Here is a 26341-nt window from a genome sequence, read left to right as displayed (position 1 = left end):
GTCGGACGCCGAATTTTGTTACTTTTAGTGTTAGGACTACTTTCAGAGTCTGATGTTGAAGTTTCTTCATCACTAAGATCGTCCGTATCATAGTCGCTTAAACTATCGTCGACTTCATCAGATGAGGTAACCAAACTACTACCATCATCATCATCATCATCATCATCATCATCATCATCGTTATCCGATTCTTCAGTATCTTCATCACTTGGTTCAATGTCTACAAAAGTAATCGAATTGAAATAGCGCATTTCACAATTAAGATCATTTAATAATTTATAATTGACACCACTCAACTAACCAAGTTGAATTCTTTCTTTCAATACTTCTCGATATTCAAGGCATGTTTGGTTGTCGGGTTCAACCTCTAAAACTAAACAAATTTTCGATAGTAATAATATTACGCGTATGATGATATCAAAATAGACATCTTTATAACAATTTTAGTTGTTTCGTATCCAAGCACGAGAAGTTACTATTAATGTATTGTAGGCTTGGATATAACATTATATAAACTAGACATACGGGCGTACATTATCATTTGCACTTATAAGTACAGTACTTACTTTGCTCGCATAGCCTTTGAGCCTCCTCATAGTTACCATTCATAATTTGTAATAAGAACTACAAGAAATATGAAATATTATTAAGGGGTAACATATAGTGAATCTCCTCATCGTTACTTTTCATAATTTGTAACAAAAACTACAAGAAATATTCATTATGATTAAAGGATAACATACAGTTTTTATCGTGTATCAATTTCTTTACAGTTATATAGACATACATCGCTGATGAGTTCTAGAGGCGATTGTTGTTGATCTAGTCCGGATGTCATGACAGTACCATTTTGATTTCTGTAATTGACATGGTTATTTTGGATACCATTAGAGGCGCTTGAAGTATTCCCAATATCAGATGCAGAATCATCGTCAGATGCAGAATCATCAGACAAAGAAGCATCGGACAGTTCAGTTTCACTTAATTGCTCGCATACTTCGTTTACTTTTTCATCTAGATTTGGTATGAAAAGAAACCAGTGTCTTTGTTTGTACGTCTAATGAATCAATCATTTTCGGCTTTGAGATATTCAATACAGAGATTGATTTTTAGGTGCAATGAGGTGCTAAAGTAACTACAAATTCATATTACGTTTAAAGTAAGTATGCTACCGTACTTTAAGCTACCGTAGATAACTACCCAATGATTCTTCATCGTTTTAAGGAATGAGATTCTGTACAATAATACTGTATAATCTTTTATAGTGCGGCGCTATGTACATTAATTTATGACATAAGGGTTGAGCTTGTTAAGCAATTTAGGTTGAGAAGATTGAAATAAATCTATGTAACGTTATAACAAATTATTGTATGACTTCAAATTTTGGGGTGAACATATCTACGATAGTAAAAATTCTGTATAGCGTCGATGAAGTAGATGCTTATTTAGATATTTGTAAAATTTGTTACCATCTGGTGGTAGTATTTCTAATTGGCCAGACTTTGGTCGTCTCTGAAGAAAAAACAAAAACCCTAAAATAAGAAACGATTGCTAGACCTTTCGCGTTGTACGCTTGCATTCACGTCAAACGCGGTATAATAATACTTTGAGTCGGAATGGTAATAGGATTATTAGAAATAAACATTTCAGCCAACACGGAATGAAACGGTGATTGATATTTATCTCTTAGAAATAATTATAAAGTGATGTTCTATAGCAAAGTATTGCAAGACTCAACTTTGTACATACGATACGGAATTGTTTTTTTTACGAGTAGTAATATCTATATACCTGCTCGATTCCGTTCGGTAGACTACTTCTAGACTGGGGCCTACATGACATTACGTATTTGAAACAATATATAAAATTTATTGATAACAGTTAGTCTATTAATATAATCTGATAACGATGTTATTTATCGATAATTTGTTCTATCACAACTGCTTTTTCCTACACTACTGGTTACTTTATTGTCGTGTTCTACTAACCTTGAATCGTTAACGGACTGATCACTTTGTTCTCGCCTTACCGTCGACATCCTGTAAAAGTATCAATCAGTGTAAGCAGATTAGTACTTCATCGCAAACGACTAGTATAGTGATTTACGATTTATAATTAATTTTGTCTTCAGACTGTATTGAATTGAATCGCTAACTAATATCGAGTGTGCTTGACAGTTATACTGTATACAATATTATAACTCCTTAATTAACTGTTGGAGAGTTTATAACTTGTACAACATATCGACAGGAGTGGATCAATCGCAGTCTGTAGATAGTATAATAACAATACTCAACTACTTAATGGATTAGTATACGATTGCATTAACTTAAGCATGGGAAAATACATTCAATGTTAGATGATTAATTATTCCTGTTGAAATCTGTTTCGCCGATCAATACTGTAAAAATACCGGTTGAGGATAGGCTGAGAGGACCGTGATCACAGTTTACAGTATGATGTTACCGCAAGAAATGAACCTTTGATGGCGAGTTTTAGCCGTTTATCATCGATATTGAATCATGGTAAAGAGTACAACCACTGGATACTATTTCGATTGTACAGTACTACTAATTGATCATTCATCCATTAACCAACGATTGGTACATGTTGAAAGTTTTATTTTGATACTTGAAATGATGTCAATTACTGGAACAGTTTATAAGCTAGAATTTTAATGTATTCGATAGCAACGTCTACTTTCAAGATTAGGATCTACGCGTATTGCTAAGTGTACTCGTGACTAATCTAACCTGGGCGAAAAGTCCCTTGAACGCGTTGATTTTGATATTTACTTGCAATTCTCCAAACTGGTAAAATCAATTCTCTGTTGATGAAAGTTTTTAAAATTGATCCGGATAACGATAGCACTATCCGGATAATCGTATGTGTGCCTGCTCAATCAGTCTTGGCCCGGCTAGAATCACTATTCCAATGGATATTTGAGCTACTTTAAACGACTGTCGTGATATCCAGTAGAGCTGATAGCTATAGAGAGCACATTAGGATACGATCGATGAGGATTAAATCGTTGAATTGGGTTTGCAGCTTTCTTAGCCGTTGTGCACTCGCAGATATTTACATAACAGATGAAAAAGGAATTTACTCGCTCTTATGGATGCGCCCATCAGCTGAGTAAAAACCACTAATACTCTACTACTAAACCAGTAGTTAGTCTGCGTTTACACTTCATTATTCCTAGCAGTAAGGCAAGTAAACAAAAATGATGTCATGCATTCGTTGATTTTTCAATGGAGGGCAGTAAAGTACTAGTAGACTATAGCATGCATTAGTGACATTATTTTTGCTATCGCTTTTGCTTGTACATAATGCTGCCATTTGTGAACTGAGTAGATTTGAAAGGCTGTCAACGAAGAGCTTTTTTCCATTGGTGCTAAGCAACATTCAGTTCAAGTAGAGAAAAATAATTAGGGAAATAATTATTTCCTACTTTTACAGTTGGTAAATTGTATTTGATGACGCTACAACAGGACATGGATAGGACTGTGAAGAATTTGGATTCAAAATCAAGTTGATTGTACTGGCTTGTAAAACATCAGGAAGTTGATGTAGTATCATAGACAGTACAGTGGAAATGGACATTACATAGGTAGGATTGATACCTATTTGCACATAAAGATGCAAACTGCAATGCATTCGTTATCATAGGGGGATAAAATACGTTATACCGTGGACTGGTGAATCAATTCCGTGATTGATTGATGGACAGGATTGATTTGCTAGTAACTACTATACACTTGTTGAAAATGTCGATATTAGTCTTTAACAAGGTACTGTATGCCGATATGCCATCCAGTGACTACTGTACAACTGTCATCCTTCATTGCTTCTTGCAATGTGTATTTTGAAACCAACTGGACATACCGTGCTATCATTCTCGTCTTTGAACTGTATAGTAAAATTCCGACTAATCTTCCATCCTTGTCGGTTTGATATTTCCGTAGCACACAGTCATGCACTGTACTGTATATTGTACAGTATCTCTACAGTCTGCTTCTTTTCGATGTTACCCCCTTCGTTAAAAGATCCCAGTTGTATTCCGTTGAAATTCCTATATACTATCTCTCTATACCGGTAGTTTAGTCTTGATTTCACCTAGACCATTTTATTTTTGGAGGGTGCCATGGCAATGAATCAGGCCGCACTATTTCCTCTCATTCTACTTCCCGTGTTACAGTACATTGTACGGTACACTGTTAAGACTGTACTGTGCACTGTACTGTAGTGCTGTCCTTTGCGGTCTTACTACCATGCTTGTGGACTACTCGTGCACGTCCAGTTTTTGCCTTTACTGTGTCTGTATAGAAATGCTTCTATTGGATATACTGTATATGACATACAATAGATAGCAGCAAATTTCATTTCTACTTTTATTAACCTATCTGCTACAAGAATAACATTGCTGTACTGTACATCGTACAATCATTTTGATAGTGTAAACTGTGCCATTGCACAGTTCTGTAGAGGTTGGTTTTATTTTCCCAAAGGGATACCCACTTACCCAGGTTACTCTTTTCCATGGCACAATATGCAATAGGCGTACAGTATACTCTCGTCAGTTCAATATGGTACAGTATTGTCATTATATTGTCCACTTGTCCATTCCTCTTTTCATGGTACAGTACAGTACAATATGCAAGGTACTGTATACTGTACACTGTACAGTACAGTGTACTGTACAGTACAGCACTCTCTTCAGTGCAATTGTATTGTCACTGTACTGTACTCGACGTACTGTAGATTAGCGATGTCGTCAAAATCTATTTTAGGACACCCTGGAATGAAAGCGTTGGTTGAAGACACTGTGCAATACTACTGGATAGTACAGTCCATAGGCAAAAATAAAAGCGTTTCTCTTTTTCTACAGCGTACTAACAGTACTGGGGATTGAAACATCAGCTTATCCACCCACAGTAGGACAGTAGGACTGGGGGAAAATTCACGTTGAACAACGTGACACTCGCTCCCAGAGTCCGAGTCCAAGTCGTCAGCGTGACGCAACGCTATGCTACGGTATGGCGTCGAATCAATCTTTGTTTTACTGCGCCTGCCTTGCAGCTCGTGTGACGTCATCACATCGTAACCGTTTTTGTCATCGGAGCCAAGCCAAATTACGCGTACACACAGAAAAAATATTTCAATAGTCTACTACGTAGTCCTTGCTAAATATTGTCAACATTACCATCCAAGGTGATTTAGCACACCCTAAGGTTGTGGTACTCTCTCTTCTATTGGTGTCATCAACGTTGGCCATTGCAGCAAAAACGCTCCATTGGTTGTAGCCTTTGCTACCAAGTGATTGAACATTCAATCATTTCACAAAGTGAAGAAAATTATCCATTTGGATTGGATTTGAATCGCTCACTGGTGGTCCAATTCTTCCACGTTCAAGAGTCCATTCGGCGGTATCAGTTTTGTTATCGTTGTAGGAAATAGTCTGTTTGGTTTATGTAAATATGTCCGAGGTAGATGATAAGCCATTTCAATGTCCGATAGAAGGCTGTAAAGAGGTAAAAACGAATCAAAATCTTGTATAGAAAAGATGAACAAGTAACTTTGTAAAAGGATTCACTTGATAGGACATTGTTGTTGCCGCGTCTTTTTCATCATTGTAAATCAATACAGTTCAAAGAGGATGTTATTGAGTCAATTGTGCTGCAAAAAACTGCATGTCCTTGGAAGGACGACGCCGACATGTCCATTCCTTCTCACTTTAGTATACCATATTGGAGTGAGACAGAATTGGCCCTCTTCTCCCTCTAGGCGTCTCGGTGATGTTTTGAAACACTTTGTCTTTCAATGGTATTTCGACGCGTTCTGGCGTTGCCCATCAAGCACATGCTTGAAATGACTCCCTTCTCTACAGTACTCCTATAGTGAAACTCTGTATCAGCAATGTCATTTGATCGATCGACTTTCAAGGATAGAAGGTCACTGCAGTGTGATTTCAGTAGTTGGATACAATCTTCTCTCCACTAACCTACACCACCACTACCACCACTTGGACACTTGATTGTCCTCATAGTGTATTTGAATTGAACGTTTCAAAATAGCATTGTGACTGGACTGCAATGCAGTGTTGTCATGTTGATCGATCATCAACAATTGTTGAAGCATGCATGATCGAATACTAAGCACTTGAGTGTATAACAAGCTAGAAATACATGGATGGATTCTATTTTAATCGCTATCATTGCTTTTCTCTCCTCACTACAGAGCTTTACTAATATGGATCATCTAGAGGTTCATCAGAAGCGTCACACAAGCAACCTCAAGATCCAGTGCGCTAATCGGGCGAGCAGCGATACACCAGCATCCGCTTTACCTGGTACGTATGGCATTATGACAGCCAGCACATGGCTGCAATGTTTAGCTTACTCCTTTACTCTTAGCACAATAGAATCGATTGAACAGCATGTTTCCTATTAATATCATTCAAAATAATGAACATTTTGCTGTCATGGACTAAAGTTTGCATTTGTACATCCATGTCGGCATAAAACCGCGCTTCGTTTTATGCATTGCTGAAAATTGGATCACAGCACGATTTTCCTCTACCCCCTCCTGTACAGTACGGTACAATACAGTACGTGTAAAAAGGTTTCTACTGTTGTACAGTACAGTATTGGTTCGCAATACAGTACTGTGAGCAGAAGACGTTTCACTGCAGTGTAGTCTACACACTGTATAGTACCGGACACTTATTTTCCACATTGCCTGTCTACCTAGTAGATAATACAGTACAGTATACTAATACAACTGTACTGAACATTATGACAAGATTTGGCATAGAGATGAAGAAAAAATTCGATACTGTACACTGTAGCCTACAGTACTCTACGGGATTGTACTCGACGTCGCATACTGTACAGTGTAGAGATGAAGAAAAAATTCGGTACTGTACACTGTAGCCTACAGTACTCTACGGGACTGTACTCGACGTCGCATACTGTACAGTACAGTAGAGATGAAGAAAAAATTCGGTACTGTACACTGTAGTCTACAGTACTGTACTGGACTGTAGGTCGAGTACTATGTACTGTACCCGACGTCGCTTTTTCCCCCTACTGTACTGGACTAAACTCGACGGCAGTTTACATGCAGACAGCTGACGAAATCCTCCATTCTATTCAAACAACGATGCAACTGGGTCGAAATTCCGCTAAACGCGATAATTGTGTGCCGTGTACAATCTTCTCACAATCATCAGAAAGAATAAGATTCAGAATAATGATACATTGAATGTTGCTCGTTACCATCTGTTAAGAGGCGCGTGTAGATCGAATGACAACATGATTTGACCATATCATCAACAAGGAATACTAATTTGAGGGTCAGGGTTAAATGGCAACATTGGATGATGAAGGATATCCATTGAATGGCATACCTGGAGATGAAGATGTTCAGGTAGTGGAATAAGAATTGCTTTTTATATCGGTTATACCTCAAAGGAAGAGCCAATCGGTTGCAACGAAATCGATAATCAACCCTTTATATTAGCTTTTGTGAAACGAAAATTAGCACTAGCTTTCGGTTTTCGACTATGCAATCAGTTGAATGACACCGAAATGATCAGCTAATAAAGCATACTTGACGTTACGCATAGATCAATCAATCTGGTATTATATGTGACAAGCTGGTTGTTACTGCACGAGTATAAGCTTGCGTTGAGTCAAGGCAATCCATAGAATAGACTAATTATGTTGGTGTTGTCAGTAGTCAGCTTATCACGTAAATTGAATATCAAGATACTTCATCATACTGTAGTATGACAAATTGCATCAAGTATGGTGTCCTTATTAAGGTGTATTATGTTGTTTTCAAATTAGATCAAACACCTACACCGAGTAGATTCCTAAGGGCATTTGAAGAAGCTGGCCTAGAAGACGCTTTGCAAAATCCATTTGAAGCAACTTTTGCGAAAGCAGCTGTTGATCGGGTACTTAATTGGATGATTTTTAGCATACTTCGTTCAACAAACTGGAGAACTCAATGTTGGCCAATTTTGACTAGCTAGTGTTATTAATTGTATAACAAACATTATCACGTTTTTAGGCAGATCCAAGTGCTGCTATCGCATCTGGTGTTTTGGCTACTATGAAATGTATGTCTGTTCATATTGAATAAGTTGAATTTGAATTTTTTGGCAACATATTAGCCTTAGTCTACATTACGAACGAGTACTTGCAATGTTGTTGTGTCTATATTGACTAAATACCATCATGAATATTAAAATAGTAATCACTGCTGTAACAAACTCGAATCAATATTATCGCCCGTGTCTGAGATAGTGTCTATGACAATGTATGCTAGTCTACGATAGCAATCGGTTGATGACATGTCTATACATTTGGATTTGATATCGTCAATCTGATGCAAACAAATTATGTTTTAATTTGAATGAACTTGCTTTGACATAGTGCGAGATTCGTCGCAACACGATGTTGCCGCAGCGTTAACCAGCTTATCCCAACAACCTAGCCCAGTTCCAATATCACCTACTAGTATTGCAACTTTGCTTCCTTCAAAATCAACAATTAAACCTGTAATAGAATCCATTGGTAATACGACTAGCGCATCGACTGCTACTGTTGTAGCGAATCCAATTGCGACTACTGCGACGCAACAATCTATTTCTCATTCAATTCCTACAATAACGAAAACAGTAACAGCACAGCTATCCCAGCAGCCTGTCAACAACGGTGCTCTAAATAGTATTACCGTTGTTAGCGCTAAAGAGGTAGGATAGTACTCTGTACAGTGTATTATTTATTGTTATGGACTGTGTTTGTCTTTCATGATAAAATTGTACGCGCTGATTGTATTAGTTATACATTCGTAGCTACGCTTGCCATCGTACATAGTACAGCAATCAATATTGCAGTTGGCAATCACTTTTTGATTACAATGCTAAATAATGGCTCTCATGTTTCTATAACAGAGGCTACAACATAGTTTACGGGTTAAAGCAATCAAAACTAGTGCAAGCACTGCTAGTAGTAAAACTCCGCAAGTAACAAAAACAAAAACGTTGGATATTGTCAACAAGGTAACAAAAGCTCCAACCGCGGTTGTAAAGGCTGTTTCTACGAATGATACGCCGGTCAGAAAGTCAGAAGCAGTTACTAATGGACCTCATAGAACGTACGCTATTTGTTGTTCAAATTCTAGTAGCGTTTTAATTGAGCTAGGATTTGCTATAAGCTATTAAATTAAAAAAAAAATATACTATTATAGAAAAAGAGCTCGACGCAGTCAGGAAGATTTGGATCCAGAGGAAAAACGTCAAAGATTTTTAGAAAGAAATCGAGCAGCAGCTACAAGGTGTCGTGAAAAGAAAAAAACCTGGATATCAGGTCTTGATAAAAAAGTGAAAGAACTGTCTGATAAAAATAGTTCACTACAGGTACAAAGAATACATTTTAAGCTTCATTTGTAAGAGCTAGTACTTGTTGTGTATAGGACTTGATGATTTATACTATTTTTCTCAACTCCGTCGTTAATCATAGGCCGAGGCTGCAAAACTGCGAAGTGAAGTTGCTCATCTTAAGAGTTTGCTAATTGCATATCAAAATGGAAGCATTGCTCCTCGAAAGGAACATTTATCTGGTAAAAGATTGATGCTCGTCTTATTATATATATATATATATATATATATAGATTCAGCTATTTTACCATTCAATATATCATTAACATTGCATTTCTTACGCGACACGCATTTATAGATAGTGTTAGTGACGCTGAGACTGTTGCAAGTTCAGTCCTAACACATCTCGCAATGGCGCCATCGACAGACATAACAAGTAATGGTGGTGCGAAAATTACCGCAAGTACTGTTGTATTAGATAATTAATTTTACCTGCTTGACTTGTAAAGGCAATTTGGATCACGCAATCCGAAAATATTTCACTAAATACTTAATCCCAATCTTGTAATGTACAAAGATAATAGTTAAGTGATATTATGCTGACTAGTGCTTTTCAATCTACTCAAACAAGATTCTATTGATTTTAATAGTATTATTGGAGTATATCTTGATCATGCGATCGTGTTGAATTTTTTGCTCAGTGTTCGATTTGATCCCTAAATTAACCTTGGTGTATACGCGTTGACTTGGTAGATCAATGGTTTAGCAGATGTATTCATTGACTGTATCTATTGCTGATTTATGGTAGTAACTTAATTACAAACTATTTTTCTCAACTTTTTAAAAAATTGTCAATTTTTTAGCGTTAGCAACTACGTTTTTAATTACCTTCATGTCTATAGAGTACAATTACTGTCCTAATTTTTAAGCTACATTCTAGTTTATGTTTCAATCATTGTGTTTGACTTAGATGCTATCAATAATAGAGCCATCTTGTAGTGTGTAACAGCAGAAATTTGTTTTAACACTGATGATCATTTCAATAATTTTTACTCCTGTAATGTAAATACGTATTTTGGCATTATTCAGCTTAAGTTGAATGAATATTGTATAGTTATTTTAGGGTCCTATTATATCACTGATTGGTTAATTATTCAGAGATAATATTGTAGATAACTATTTCTTGCGTGTTTATTCTATTTTCGATCGATATTTATGGAATAACATGATAAGAATTTGCAGAGGTAGGATAATGCTGTTGATAAGAGAAACAGATGCGCGATTATCTTGGTCATATAATATTATATTATCTTAAAATGAATATTACCCCGATTATTTATAACACTCGATACCTGAAAGTGATATTTCTGCTGTGTATCAGTTACCCAAATAAATACCTGCTGATTTTAGACTTCAAATTTTGAACATTTGATGAAATTTCAAAGCTACATCTGCTATTTATAGCGAGCATAAGTAATTGTAATTCGTTTATAGCCATAGCTACATACTAGCTACATGTTACTTGTGGCGAATATAAGTAATTGTAATCCACTACAAAATATCTTGACCTTTACTGCAATACTTCATATAAAGCCCGATCGGATCAATTGTGATAGTCGACTTAATGGATCGATAAAGAAAAAAGCTGAAACTATTGTCCGTTTCATTTTAGCGCGTCCGAAGTACTTGTATACCTTACCCATATGCGTCTGGTGTTAATATCGAATGGTTACTAAAATTTATGTCTACCAATTTCTTCAACATCTTTCACTAATTCCTATATTATAAGTAAGTTTCAGGATAAGCGAGGGTGTAAAGCTTACCGATAGCAAGTTACTACAGATCATGCTAGTTATAGTGTAACTGTATAAAATGCATACGTATTCACAGAAATTGCAACCAATATTCACAGTAGTAGTATAAAGTTATATTTAATATTACTCAATACATATGAGAATACATAGTGTCTGCAGTGTACTTTTACTGTACAGTATAATTCCAGACTACCAATTCATTATGCAAAATCTTAGTTTTATCTTTATAAAATTATGTTGCAATTGGAAATAAGTCCGTCAATCCTCGTGAAGGCAATAAATTAAATGGGTACGAGTAATAATAAAACTTTGTGCAATACTCGGTTAAGTCAATATTTGGGAATGATCATCTATTCTAAGCGTAACCATCTAATGTAAAATGCAAATTTGTATAACTCCTAAAGTACCCATTACCCCATTCATAATATTGCAATAAGATTAAAAGCTAGTTCTTTTACAATTTTATGTTAAGCTAGTAGAATCGAGCCGATGGATGAAAGATCATTCGTACATTTCCTATGCAACGTTGTAATCGAGCTAAGGTTAGCAAATCAATTTTTATTATTCGTATATAAGAGATACATAACTGATTGAAAATGATCGATAACTACCTAATTACAGTGTAATGTAATGTATATGTAGGTAGATATTAGTATATGATCGAGGCCTGTCGTGAATTGTAGTAGGTTTAGCAACATATTTTACAATAAGAACTATAAAACATTTTGTTGAGCTAGATTGCAATGGGCATCAGATGACTGTAATCTATTATAAAGCTTTTATAGTGATGTTTGTACACTTTGTAATGATAGTATATATTCAATTCACTGTAGACCTTTACTTAGTGATAACTGTAACGATATCGATGTTGGAAAGTAACTTTAATGAAAAGAGTTTGCCATAGAAGGTTAAATTAAATTGATTTCTCCCATTATATTCACTGGCCTATTTTGGTATCGCTTTGATAACTCGGCGGCAACCTATTTATAAAAGCAGTAGAAAGTATTTGATACGAACTGTGAGCTACAAATCAAATAAACGAATTAGCAGCGCGTAGCTCTATCGCTTACTTCAGTTTGAAGTTCTTTAGTTTTTGCTATTAGATTATTAAGCTTGGGCTCTGCTTCAATAAGTTGCTCTTTAATTTTCTCACGACGCTCCTGCGAGTTTTTTAATGATTCTAACATTTTTTCTGCTAGATTTTCTTTTTGCTTTAACGATTCGGCTAAACGATCGACATATCTACAGTGAAATCCCAACATGTGATACATCATGTATCAATGCCTGTACTATAGCGGAAATTTTTGCAAAGGTAAGAAGAAATTTGGGCGATTTTTACCTTTCCGAAGTTTTAATCAAGAACAGGTGTTGCATTTTAACGGATGTCAGCTTCTCTAAAATACTGTCTACAACTGATTTCATTGAAGATATTTCTTCTGTTGAGGTCAACTGCAATTGTCGTGGAGCGTCTTGAAACTAATGCATCATTTTAGTATCATTTATTAGCGAACTGCTTAAAATTTTAGAAATTAGTACATGCCATATACATATGCAAACCTGGTTAACAGAGACTATATTAGCTTCTTCGGACATTTCATTTACGCGTTGCTTAAAGAAACCCTGCAACTAATTATATACGGAACGAACATAATGGATTTATAATCGCGTTGTGGCAATGATAATGCATCTACAATCTTCTATTTTGAGTCTTACTTCTGTTAAATTGTCAATAAAACAGTTTCTTGAACGAGTATCATCTAAAATAGTCATTAAATCTTGATCATCGATCGTAGAGCCTGCAATTAACATTACACCAATCAAATATAAGTCAACATCAGTAAATAAGTTTCAATGAATTGCAAATGTAGCTGTAATCATGTCTAGTAATATTTACTTTGTTCTTGGTTGTTAGATGTAGTATCGCCGTTTTCAACGCTAATGTCAAAATTAATTTCATCACCATAGTCAATTGCATTGTTTTCATCTCCAAAATCAATTTCGTTTGTATTATCGCCAAAGTCAATCGCATTTGAATCTCCATAGTCGATCGTATTTGAATCGCCAAAATCGATTGTGTCAGGCGAGCCGGTGGTTAAATCCAGGTCACCAAAGTCTATAGTATCCTGACATAGATCAAGTAAGATATGACTATAGATTTGATAAATATCAATCGTGCTTAATCTAGTTTATAAAACCGCCTACAGTAGCTGGATCTGCTTCAGACTTTTGTTGATTTTTAATACGAGCCGTCATGAGTGCTTTTTCCTTTTTAAGAGAAAATATAGAATTATTAATTGAAAGCGCGATGAAGGCCAAAGAGTTCTGGAAAGTTTTGAGAGAACTCATGAATTTAACTAACTGGAGGAGGCTGGCCAGTTTTCCATTCATAAACTGTAATGTTTCCTTTATTGATGATGCACTTTAGTAATGGTAAAATATCTAATTGTTTACCTTCTCCATTGCTATTAAAAGATTCATTCAAATGAATGGAAAGAAGTAGACCTTTTAGTCAAAATATTGACTAATGACTATTAGCTACTGGTTCTGGGGCTGAGTATTTCAGATGCTTTTAGGTTAAGCACGAATATAATTAAGCATTTTCACTTACGAATCATCTAAAAAGGTAACAAAAGCTCGATAAAATTCGTAGGCTTTACTCAGTTGCTTGGAATCTGTTACTAAGTCGTCATAAAGTTCTGGTAATGTCTGCAACAGTTCATTGAGTTCAGCTTTGATATTTTTACCCTGTCAATTGCAAAAACGCAGTAGTAGTTTATTATGATGTTCACTATGTTGGGTTAATAAGAGCTGTTTACTCGGTTGTTAATCCTAACGTAGACGTACAGTAGCAAGAGAACAATTACATTCGAATGCAGATACCTGGATTCCAATTTGTTTGCAAGTCTGTAAAAATTTATTCCGGAATATATTAGCATTTGATGTATATTCACTTTCTTTCCTTGTTAAGTCCTATAATTATATTATATCCAAAACCATCAGCTATTGTATTGGTGGTAGTAACATCAGTAAAAATAAGAGGTCATTTGAATTCCATTGAATGTAGAATACTGTAAGTATAACATAATGTAGGTAATTTACCCTAAGCTGTTGTTGACACTTTCCAATGTTTTTTTTGGAAGCTGCAATTTCATAGTTCACATTTCTCATCAACATATCGGCTGCTTCGGCTACACAAGTAAAGTCAATGCAAAGTGATCACGTTAATAAAGTCGATTTTGATTATACTATTGAATTTTTGTGGCTGATACATGACGTGTACTACACCATGTCGGTTAATACACCTAAATGGAAGTGGAGATGTACCTAATCCGATGCTATCTGCTTCATACATGGCTACGATTTGTTGCCAATCCTTAAAAATAATAAATAACGAAGCAAGCTGTTTTATAGTTATGACATTATACGTTGACTAAACTATTATGAATTAGGGAGGCATGATAGCCACAATCGCAATAATCATCATAACGATTATCTATAAAGACAGTCATTGGTAAAAATAGACAATCAATCATCATAATCGCTGTACAGCATTACCTTCATCCTTTTTGAAGAATATCGTCCGAATATATTTTTAGTGGCAGATTCAGATATTTTTAATACTTCGATAATTTTTAGGCAATGAAAATAATGAATATCTAGTGAGCGAGAAAAATAAGTAGTGCTTATTGATATGACATAAAACTCGTATAATAGGCGATCTTGGCAGAAATTTATTTACATCCGTTGATGTTTGTTAGAATTAGCTGGACTACCGATAGGTTGCGACGATTGATTAATAACAATTATCAATGCTATCATACGCGTATAAAAGAGATCTTGAACCTCTCTATTCTTGATTAAAGATATACAGTATTTGTGTGAAAGAGAATTATGATACAGAGTTTGATCAATGTACAATGGTGTAGTAGACTCTCCATAAGGCATGTAGTACTGTTATTAACTGCTCTATGTCAACGACTTATCCAAAGAATAATACTATTGGATTGAAAGTAGGGCTATGACCTCCTGCCATTGCTTTCAATATTGGTACGATGTTCTCTACGTCTTTATTATCTTCATTACTACTTACAAGTGCCAGATAACAGCTGTTTAATTTCATCGTTTTCGGGCATATCTTGAATAGCATTGTTGATTTTTTCTCGAATTTGTAGCGTTTGATCCCTCCAATCACCTTTGCAATGCTTCCTATCAATAAGCCAATCTGGAATGATAATGGATTTTTTTGCTTTATTTTCAGGTGTAATATGTCTTGACTTTAAGAAACATCATTATCTGATGGTGTCAGTGTATTGTAATCTACGATATTATAAACGTCTCTACCAGGGGCTACTCAAGTCAAATTTGCTTTGAACATTTTCCAGGCAATATACTGTATGTGCTGTTTGAAACGATGAAGTGGAATATACGAGTACATAGTAGAGGTGTAGAATAAACACGATGGTATACTGTACTTCGTGATCATTTGATTAGTTTGGAGTATTTGATTAAAAGGATGACGTAGAGTATCATCGCTTTTCCAACTACAATGGAGCAACTTCAAGACAAGTAATCTTATTTCTTCCAATCGATATTGTACATCGCTACCTACAGTCTTTCAACTAACAGGGATCGATCTGATCGTGATCCTATTTCTTCTAATCGATATTGTACATCGCTACCTACAGTCTTTCAACTAACAGGGATCGATCTGATCGTGATCCTATTTCTTCTAATCGATATTGTACATCGCTACCTACAGTCTTTCAACTAACAGGGATCGATCTCATCATAATCCTATTTCTTCCAATCGATATTGTACATCGCTACCTACAGTCTTTCAACTAACAGGGATCGATCTGATCGTAATCCTATTTCTTCCAATCGATATTGTACATCGCTACCTACAGTCTTTCAACTAACAGGGATCGATCTGATCGTGATCCTATTTCTTCTAATCGATATTGTACATCGCTACCTACAGTCTTTCAACTAACAGGGATCGATCTGATCGTGATCCTATTTCTTCTAATCGATATTGTACATCGCTACCTACAGTCTTTCAACTAACAGGGATCGATCTCATCATAATCCTATTTCTTCCAATCGATATTGTACATCGCTACCTACAGTCTTTCAACTAACAGGGATCGATCTGATCGTAATCCTATTTCTTCCAATCGATATTGTACATCGCTACCTACAGTCTTCAAACTAATACAGATCGATTTATCGATTCAACGATGTATCCAAGACCTGTATGATGGATACTATCATATCGCCATTCTGAAGTTAAATTGACTGCAAGGTGGAGTGGAAGAAGAGTCTGCTATTACCTAATAATTTGCTATAATGAATATCGATAGGGATGATTGCTTCCGGCGTGGCTGCTTGATTTCGACTCTATAGCGATTCAAAGGTTGATACAAAATCAAGTGTTTAGATAGAGTATGGATAGGAGAAATACTGTACGTTAAGCATACCATGATTGCACTGCAATGAGAATAGGATATCGAATGCATCCCTTCTATGAATATGGAAGAACGCTTGAAAAATTGAACCTACCATTTTGTCGTCCCTGATGACTGATGACGATGTCTATTTCGATTTTGAATTTGAACTTAGACGATTGTATATGGGTTGAATGATGCCGATCAATGTTTTCTCTCGGTCAGTATTGAATCCACTTGCAGTCAGGCAATCGTCAGTCTCTCTCTTTCATCCGTTCAGATTAGCTCGCCGTTGCCTAGTACTATAGTGATGGCACTTGTCGTAATATCATGAAAGTTGGCCAAGGTGCTTTTAATTTTAGGCAATGGCTAATTGATGCAATCGTTTCAAGGTATACTGAGCAAATGGGAATTGCTCTTGACCGCCAGTTAATTAATGATTTCTATTTACCCTCTAGGCTTTGCCACTTTACCAAGGACGACGAGGAAAAAGGAAGGCTGTACCGAACCAGACCGGACCAGACCGACCAGACCCTGCGCAACCCAATTTCGATACATTGGTAATGTTACCTACAGTACAGTATCTACAGTACTGTACACTGTACTGTACACTGTATTGTACTGTAATCATTGACGCACTACGGTACTGTACAGTTACTGTACATACAGTAGATACTATATAATGTCATGGAGTTACTCATTCCTGACAGAGCTGCTATACTGTAGGGTGTACTTTTATGATTCTCTCTTTGCAGATAGAGTCACGTGGGTTGTACTCTCTGACTTTGTACACAGCCTACGAGTCACGTGGCTTGGACTCTCTCTCTCTCTCTCTCTCTCTCTCTCTACTACAGTATACTGTACAGTATGTACACTGTACACTGTACGGTATACAACCTACGAGTCACGTGGGTTGAACTCTCTCTCTCTCTCTCTCTCTCTCTCTATACAACCTACGAGTCACGTGGGCTGGACTCTCTCCATACAATGGGTGTTCCCGCGTTGGACAAAACAAAAGGCCAATTGTGTCAAAGTCCACAAGTCCAATTGTAATCCTCTCCCTTGCTAACCTTGTTGATATTGTTCTTCTTTTGCAAAATGTCCTAGTCTTCTCCTTCTAGTCGAATGTGTTGACAGGGCTATTTTCATCCATCATCCTTGCTGCAAAACCAACAAAAATGAAAACTATTTAATTAAGCAAATGATGCAGTAGACTCCCCGCACTTTCTCCTATTGTACGCGGCCATCCAGCGATTTGCTAGCATAAAAGGTCCAAAAGAAGAATACCCACTTTTGTAGGACGTCCATCCAGCTCCATCGATAGGGTCTAGCCCGCTTGGCTTAGTGCTCAAGTGGATCAAGGGATTGAAATTGCCTCTCGTAGCTCCAGTGGATCAAGGGATTGAAATCGTCTTTTGTGCCAATGGTGTGTGTGTGTATTGTCAAAGCAGGGCAAAGTGATACATAGATTTTAAACACCAAGGATGTTGATGGTAACGTCGAGTAACGACGACGACGACAACGCCGACGAGAGTAATCAGATTGAACTATCCCCTATTGCTGTCAACGTGAAGAGTCGGCACGATTTACCACTTCAAATGAATAATCCAATCTTATCACGAAACCAAGAGAATCAAGACCATTATTATGATCCTCGCCATGGTCTGTATCAAAATCGATCACCAACCGAGGGTAACGATGAATTTGTAGCAGATATTTCCGATGTTGCGCCATTACTAGACGGTGATAACGCCAAAATCGTCTTCAAGAACGGACGCTATCCTCATCCCTCAACGTCCATTCCGCTTCCATCGGATAGTAATCATTGCCATACCTACCAAAAAAACGATCGTGGAAATAAGAAAGCCAAGACCAGGCTAATGGTTGCCTCATTAGTTTGCTTTGTATTTGTTATCGGTGAAGTAATTGGTGAGTCATTGTATCGTTGTCAACTCCTTTTTTCGTTCCTTTTTTCATGGCATCCTTCTGCCTTATTTTATCGTGGTCGTTGTCTACTCTCCCTGTCCAGATACTTATCCATGAATACATTATTTATTTACTCAATTTCAACAATATTGACTGACTTCCGACATTTTTTTTTTGCCCCCTTCATTGTGTTTGCATCCTTTCCTACTTGTTATTGCCATTCTCATCCATGCAGAAAAATGGAAATGTTGCAGTATGCTCGAATTGTTATTCTTCTACATCGATCCATCGATATCCATGACTCCAATGCACCGAGTGTACTGGACAAGACGATCGGATGACAACGCTAGTTCATCAATCGTGCCACATTTTACGCTCCAGGGTTATTGCAAGGGTTCATCACCTGTAAAAACACTAGACCAATACCAATCCATTCCTTCATCCTTTTCTCAAAACCAGTATAATTACAATCCATTGAAATAGTGCCCAATTACCAATAGATTGTTACATGGCAATGGATGAATTTCATCCTATTCAACCATTTGTCTTGGATATTTTCAAGTTCAAAGTGACCCCTATCGTTTTCAACATGGATTCGACAATACCTCAACGGTATTCAACTGAGCAGAATGAAAATGGTTTAGTTGCCAATAATCAATAAGAGTGTCGATAGATAATATCCATCCAATCTTATCTAGTCGAATTCCTGTGTGCAACTGCGTGTCTACAGTACTAGCCATTACAAAGGTCAAAAAGTCTTCATTTTTGCCCTGGGTACTCTTTTCCTGACAAGACAATTTCAACACTATTTTATTTTTGAACTCGGATTACTTTAATTACAAATTCAAAAACAATTTATAATCCCTCATTATGTCGTATACTTTGTCTTGAAAACCTACATGACCCAATGATTTCAATCACTAAACCCTATAAAATGCCGTCGTCTCCAACTTAATTCCATGCTACGATCAATGCAACGGATTACTTGGAGTACCAATTCAACATGAATCCCTTTTACCAAGTCCGATGCTACGTCTCCATAGCAAATTACAGCATAGCCTCCATGGAGAGAAAATACGTAAAATAGCTTTGTTCTGCAGTAGTTTATTCTTTCGACATTTTTGGCCTACACTGAATGCCATTTCCTTTCATGGCGAACTCAATAACGGCCAGAACACCATTTTTGTTCCATAATAAACTCGACCTACTGTATTCTACTTGGAATAATAAAGCAATCAAATTCATTAACTTGATTCTTTGATATATTTTTAGGTGGCTATTTTGCCGGTAGTTTGGCTATTATGACGGATGCTGCCCATATGTTATCCGATTTTGCCAGTTTTTTAATTAGTTTATTAGCGATCTACCTGTCGGAAAAAAGGCCGACGAGGAGAATGTCGTTTGGCTATTACCGAGCAGGTTAAAACAAACAATAAATTAAAGTTCAACATTAATTAACTATTGATAACTTGAAATCTTCTTGATCAACTACTTCTCTCGTACTTCTGTCAATCTCTTCTATGTCTTTTCAGTTGTTTCCGTTCATGAGTACTTCATTAAAAGCAAAAAATAACATACTATAGCTGTACAACAAGTGTTCGATGATTACGCAACCAGTACTTGACAGTTAATGCAATCTTGACATTATTGAATTATTTTTTTCCTATGCACGACATTGATTGCTCTTTGTCATGAACGATTGATTGATGGATCAAAATGACCTACGAGTATTTCAATCTTTTAATGTCCACTAACCTAAATTAGCAGTTTCATAACCGTATCGCTTATGCTTGAATAGAAATGATAAATCGTAACTACACTATACTACTGTAACATAGCAAAGAGCAGAAAAATGGACGTTGAAAAGTACAATTGATGTCGTACACGATCATTTCGTATATTAGTCGATTAATGATAATTATGAATAGGATTGTAAGCGATATTAACCATTTTGATGGCAAAACAAAATAATGGAATAATTTCACGTTCTGACTTTTTTTTACTATCATCAACTAGTCAACCAATTCCTTTTCTTATTCGTTTATTTACTATCAATTTTCAGAGGTACTAGGTGCTTTATTATCGGTCATTATCATTTGGATTATGACTGGAATATTAGTTTATGCTGCTGTCCATCGTTTAATGTCTGATGAAACAAATATCGATGCTGATGTTATGATTATAACAGCTGGTGCTGGCGTCGCTATCAATATTGTGTAAGTCAGATCTACAGCATTTCGACTATTTGAGTTGTACAGTATACCATTGAACGTTCACATTGTACACTATTTGCTGTATACGTCGTAAACTAGATATCAATTTGTAAGTAAGCTTGAATTCAACTTTGTCACAATACAAGTCTATCCCTACTGTTGCAGAAATGCGGTATATAAATTGTGTAATTCAATTTTATTCTTGAACAATTTAAAGCTTAGGTAAAATATTACATCAGGGTGGACATGGCCATTCCCATGGGCATGGCCATTCCCATGGACATTCTCACGGCGATAAAAAAAATATTAACGTTAGAGCCGCTTTTATCCACGTTATTGGAGATTTTGTACAAAGTATTGGAGTCTTAATAGCTGCTTATGTCATTAAATATGTTGTAAGTTGATTTTACTGAATACATTCCTAATATTATGCTATCACACCAATATGGATGATAATCGGCCATAGCACCCTAATGACGTTATTGTAATGATCGTCTTGTTGTTCTTCTTCATTAAATAGCCTCAAGCGAAAATTGCCGACCCGATATGCACATTTATCTTCTCATTTATTGTTTTATTAACGACAATTAGTATCTTACGTGATACGGTGGTTGTCCTAATGGAAGGTAATTATCATTCTTGTGTAATGCCATTCTCCTTTTCGATAAACGGAAATATTTAATTATAGTCATGGTTGAAAATACTACTATAATGTCCTTAGGACAATGATGTCTAGAATTGACTATGCTGATATGTTGCTGCTACTAATTTAGCAATTATCGTCCATAAACGTATTACGTAATCATGTTGGTTTAGGTGTTCCTAGTAATATTGATTATCAAGCCGTTAAGAAAGATCTTGAAAGTGTAGAAGGGGTTGCTACAGCTCATAGTTTGCATCTTTGGAGCCTTACAACCACAACATGTGCATTAGCGGTCCATCTTGCAATAGGTAACATGCTTTAAATGATGATCGTTAAGACAGGATTACTTCTTTCTTTTGTACTGGCCGATGGATTTGCAAAAAAAACACTAATTATATTATTATTACTATAACTTGCCGTCCCTTTTATGCCCTGTTTTTTACTTCAGTATGGTCATGTCCTACTACAGTATGTTGCAGTAAGATGATTTTTGATAATGATACCATTTATAGATCAATCGATTTCAAATCAAAAAGTATTGGTGGCTGCAGCAAAATTAATTCGTGAGAAATATGATATTCACCATTCGACCATACAAGTTGAAGAGCACCAGCCCGCAGTTTCTGCTAATTGTGACCAATGCCAGGGACCGTAAAGGAAAATAGAATAAATAATTACTTTTATAGAGTAAAATATACGTACAGTGTATCATGAAACATTCGATTTGTTACTAATAACGACCCATTGTAAAGTAAAGCATTGCGATTTCTATGCATAAAATTCAATGAAAATAACTCTGTATAATCTATACCGTCTTATAATGAATCCTTATTTTTTATGTAACATTTTAATTACCTCTCTATTCTATGAAATATTTTATTTGATTCATTCAAATAGCCTAAAATGATGTATAATAATGATTATTACCAACAAAGTTCTATTCCTAGTATCATTTATTTTACTTTGTGAATTCTAGGAGTTTCTGAATGTTTAAAGGAAAGTATAATAAACCAAATGTGATATTGACTATTGGTAGTACGATTGAAGAAATATGCTATGACGTGTAGTGATAGTCCCTTCATTGAAATACGTAAATGAAATACGTATATACCGTTTCTATTTGACTCTTGAAAAATCTGAATCGGATAATATACCATTACCCTAACCCAAGTTATGTTAATTTGTCTACCTTGAATACACCTTACTGGTATGAAAATAAGGATAATTTATGATGTAGACTAGACTACCACTTAGGTAGCTAAGCAAATTAGCAATAATTGATAGAGCTTAGAAAGTGGCGACACGTCTTCGACGAATCAACTCAACTTGCTGTTGGATCTGATTCCTTTTTCCAATCGAATCTAGTATATAACTTGAAATATTCCTACGGCTGAGTACATTGATTTAATAGCATACAGATAGGCATTAAAATGAAACTTGTGTTAAGTGCTTGAGAATACCGTACTTCCGTTGGTAAGTGATTTCAGCTCATTACGGTAGTTATTCTTAATGTGTATTGAAAGTGCAATAGTAATATGAATGCACTCCAATTTGGCATCAACAATCTCACGCTGAACTCTATTGCAGTCAATTTGAAAATATTAGATTGATGAAAATAAACTGTTAAGTTATAAGACACAGCATATGTATGCGTATATCTAGAGTATTTATCTTTTGAAATCGGAAAGTAAGACATATGACTACCCATAGCATCCAGATCATCATTATCTGATATGTAGTAGGCTATTCTGTAATTGTCAATCTACTCCATTCTATGATTTGTTCTTCGCGGTCTTGCTAACACTTGAAGCATGGTCATTTCTAACCGCTGAAGGGACTGGCATCATGCAGATTGTACTTCTATTCAATTTACGTGGTAATGTACTAGAAAGATTATTAACAAACTTTGCAGGTACCTGAGGTACAGTGTTCATTTTTAACTTTATTTATAATCTCCGATTCAATCGTTCGAAAATAAAGATGCAGGATATGATACCATTTTGACACAATCAGTTGCAGACATGAATTTGCAAGCGGTTCATGGTATTACCAAGAATCCAATTGGCTAAATGTACTCATTGATACACTACTGATGACCTGATGGTATCATTGCACTACCTATACCGATGACGAATTTGGCTTAAGGTAAAAAATTGAGAAATGAATTGACAGAATAAAGTGAAATCACATCACTCTACCTATCCCTATGTACATTACTACAGTATACATATTTTATCATCCTATCGACAGTTTGTTCATTGTTAAGGTTAAGGCAACGTATCCATTTAAAAGCATTGATGAGCAGTGATGGATGCTAAGCATAGCGCAAACGATTGGCGATTTCTAGGTTTCAAAGTTTGAACTTGAGCGGCTTTAAAGATTTCCTATATGCTTTGGTTTCTTCCTTAATTCTCCTTAAGCAGTGAGAACAAAAGATACTGGTTAGCTTGAGATTGCCACATACATTGCAGTGTTCGAAATTGCGTATCGGTTTCAATTGCTTGTTTAGATTACGCAATCTCTTCTTACGACGGGATGTTCTCTTCTTGGGAACAGCCATCCAAAGTATTCCGTGATCGTTGTCAACATCTACATGAGGTTAGACGATGAATGGATTAGGAAGAGTCGTAGCAAAGGTCCCCATCGATTTTGCTACTCTGTATAATCAATGTTATTTTACTAGCAATAACCGATAAAACAACTTTATTCAAGTTCTAGTGCAAGACAAGAGGACTAATAAGATACAGTATCCTTGTGTTATTCAGTAATCGTATTCTATCAAACACTGCTCGTCCAATGTGGAACAAGAAAGTAATTACCATCAGGTTGATCATCCAACGACGTTAAAGCATGATCGGTTGGCTGTAAATCATAGTTGTAAGCTGGTCTTAAATTCAAGGCAATCCAAGCTCTTTGCTCTAAAATACGTGCAGTTTGAAGTAGTCTACTCGCGATCGATGTCAATAGTGCCATGGACGATCAATGATAGTAATATTTAGATCAATTTTGCAAGCAATGTCGGTGATAATGTCGACTAAGCAGCAATCACCAAGTTGCTGAAAGGAATGCTGCAGCGAATCCAAGCTCAAGGCTCGTGCACGCCGTTATAAGGGTTGCAATCACCCATGGCAAGGCTATACTGTAGCATAGACTGGAGCATTGAAAAAGTTTTCCGTACCGAACCATCGATCGCCGCCGTGTCTCTGTGGCCTGCTGTACAGTGCACAGTTACAACTTCTACAGTACTATACTGTACACGTGTACTGTAAAATGGAGATTTTTACTGGATTCATGGTCATAGCGTTAACATCGATTTTCTTTATGCTTGTCTATTTAATGGGCCTTTTAAGGTCATAGCAAAGTATTAGAGATCTTCCTCTACAGGTAAATATAAAATATGTCTATATTTCTTTCAAATTTATCGGATCATTTCTTTGCAAAAATGTTGCCAACGAAGCGGATCATACACGTACTTACAGTACTCTGTACAGATACAGTGTACAGTGTACAGTATACTGAACAGTACTGTACACTGTAGCTGTACAGTACTGCATATGGGCGACTTTGCTAGCAGGAGTGCGCGCGCGCAGATCCAAGCCATGTTACAACATTATCAGGTAAGATGTCGTCAGATTTAGCGATTTTGCCTTGAATATGGAAGAATTTTACTCCAGTTGTATCATCATTTTGCCTATTCTTGATTAGAAATATCAGCTTGATACAATTCGCCTAAATTGTATTTTGCTCTTGGGCTTTTCATATCAAAATTTTATTGCTATAGGAAGCTTTTAACTGCTATTTCTCTTTTCTTGAAATGCATGCTCAATTGCTCATGGTGACTAATTCAATCAACCTGTAGTGGTGGAAGCACTCTTTTCCAGTTTATGCAGTTACTCATTTACAAGTCAATATTGCAATATAGCCATCGTTTTACCCTTGTGCCAACGCTCTTCAATCGTGCAATGCATACAACAACTTTGCATACAGGTAAGAAACTACATCAACCTTGATAAACCATTCCACGTGATATCGACTCCAATTCTGATCCTGTTGCATGGCTACCATTGATTGGAACTGAGATGCAGCCTGGATATCATGTTCCATCATTACCCTAGATTAGAATTGAGACATACTCTATCTTCAGTTCTATACGGTGGACACATCAATACTTTGTATTGGAATGTACTATTTGAATTTATCTTGAGTAATATCGAGTATCATAGTAGACCTAGCATACTTGTCTATTTAGGTACTTTACTAAAATCTACAACTGAATTATTGAGTGAATGATTGCACGCGTATATTCATGATTAGATCTTGGCAACGCATCATTGGTAAAGATTTTAATCTCTTCACATTTGGCTCAATGTAAAGTTAACGTCAATTATATCCAATTAGAGGGTAAGTTGAACTACCAGGCAAGGAAAATGTCTTCTAAATGCGTTCATCATGATTGAACATACAATTTAGAAAACCCTACAAATATGCCATATAATTAATCTTACACATATAGAAATGGCATATACCATGCACTTGCATTAGTATTAAACAGACAGATATTTATATTGCAAATATAGACATTGAAAATTAAAATATGGGACTTTTTTGTAATTAATTGGTATTCATAGAGGCTCTTGCAAGAACCGCGAGCTGATGCCTTTTATGCATACACTTTAGCACTATACCAATTGTCATACTCAGTTTGATCTATGTCTTAATTTTAATAGATGCCGTCAAAGTCGTGCCGTACCTTACCAAAAGCAGAGTTAGTATAAATATGTATTAACAAAACTATCGTGGATATTTCGTAACTTTAATTTGTAACCACTTTGTCCGTTGCTAATTGCTACATAGGATCAAATACTCTATTCTAGAAACTGTAGCATACTCTTTTGATAAACAAAAAATGG

The 26341-nt window shown here is 36.1% G+C and overlaps 4 protein-coding genes across 4 annotated transcripts; 2 read left to right on the top strand and 2 right to left on the bottom strand.

Annotated features, from left to right (window-relative positions):
• Nucleotides 1-296: 296 nt before the first annotated feature.
• On the bottom strand, nucleotides 297-2038 carry TRIADDRAFT_60645 (uncharacterized protein; the record flags this gene model as incomplete). The annotated part of the gene is made up of 5 exons (XM_002116545.1): nucleotides 297-373; nucleotides 567-624; nucleotides 788-1057; nucleotides 1792-1831; nucleotides 1989-2038. The coding sequence occupies 5 exons, from the start codon at nucleotides 2036-2038 to the stop codon at nucleotides 297-299; spliced, it is 495 nt and encodes a 164-aa protein (XP_002116581.1).
• Nucleotides 2039-5477: 3439 nt separating this feature from the next.
• On the top strand, nucleotides 5478-9874 carry TRIADDRAFT_60644 (uncharacterized protein; the record flags this gene model as incomplete). The annotated part of the gene is made up of 9 exons (XM_002116611.1): nucleotides 5478-5531; nucleotides 6238-6349; nucleotides 7851-7960; nucleotides 8077-8125; nucleotides 8442-8761; nucleotides 8963-9165; nucleotides 9259-9427; nucleotides 9531-9630; nucleotides 9747-9874. 9 exons carry the CDS (start codon nucleotides 5478-5480, stop codon nucleotides 9872-9874), a joined length of 1245 nt encoding a protein of 414 aa, XP_002116647.1.
• Nucleotides 9875-12110: 2236 nt separating this feature from the next.
• TRIADDRAFT_50915 (uncharacterized protein) lies at nucleotides 12111-18806 on the bottom strand (the record flags this gene model as incomplete). The annotated part of the gene is made up of 15 exons (XM_002116544.1): nucleotides 12111-12182; nucleotides 12273-12444; nucleotides 12542-12678; nucleotides 12760-12828; nucleotides 12916-12998; nucleotides 13097-13325; nucleotides 13562-13664; nucleotides 13811-13947; nucleotides 14083-14172; nucleotides 14302-14390; nucleotides 14527-14575; nucleotides 14758-14858; nucleotides 15293-15424; nucleotides 16536-16600; nucleotides 18784-18806. 15 exons carry the CDS (start codon nucleotides 18804-18806, stop codon nucleotides 12111-12113), a joined length of 1551 nt encoding a protein of 516 aa, XP_002116580.1.
• Nucleotides 18807-19876: 1070 nt separating this feature from the next.
• Nucleotides 19877-21192, top strand: TRIADDRAFT_50914 (uncharacterized protein; the record flags this gene model as incomplete). Its single annotated transcript, XM_002116610.1, has 4 exons — nucleotides 19877-19994; nucleotides 20638-20766; nucleotides 20797-20832; nucleotides 21011-21192. 4 exons carry the CDS (start codon nucleotides 19877-19879, stop codon nucleotides 21190-21192), a joined length of 465 nt encoding a protein of 154 aa, XP_002116646.1.
• Nucleotides 21193-26341: the final 5149 nt, after the last annotated feature.

This window comes from Trichoplax adhaerens, genomic scaffold (genome assembly GCF_000150275.1).
Source record: "Trichoplax adhaerens TRIADscaffold_16 genomic scaffold, whole genome shotgun sequence".
Classification (NCBI taxonomy): domain Eukaryota; kingdom Metazoa; phylum Placozoa; class Uniplacotomia; order Trichoplacea; family Trichoplacidae; genus Trichoplax; species Trichoplax adhaerens.
This window is presented reverse-complemented; position numbering and strand designations above follow the sequence as displayed.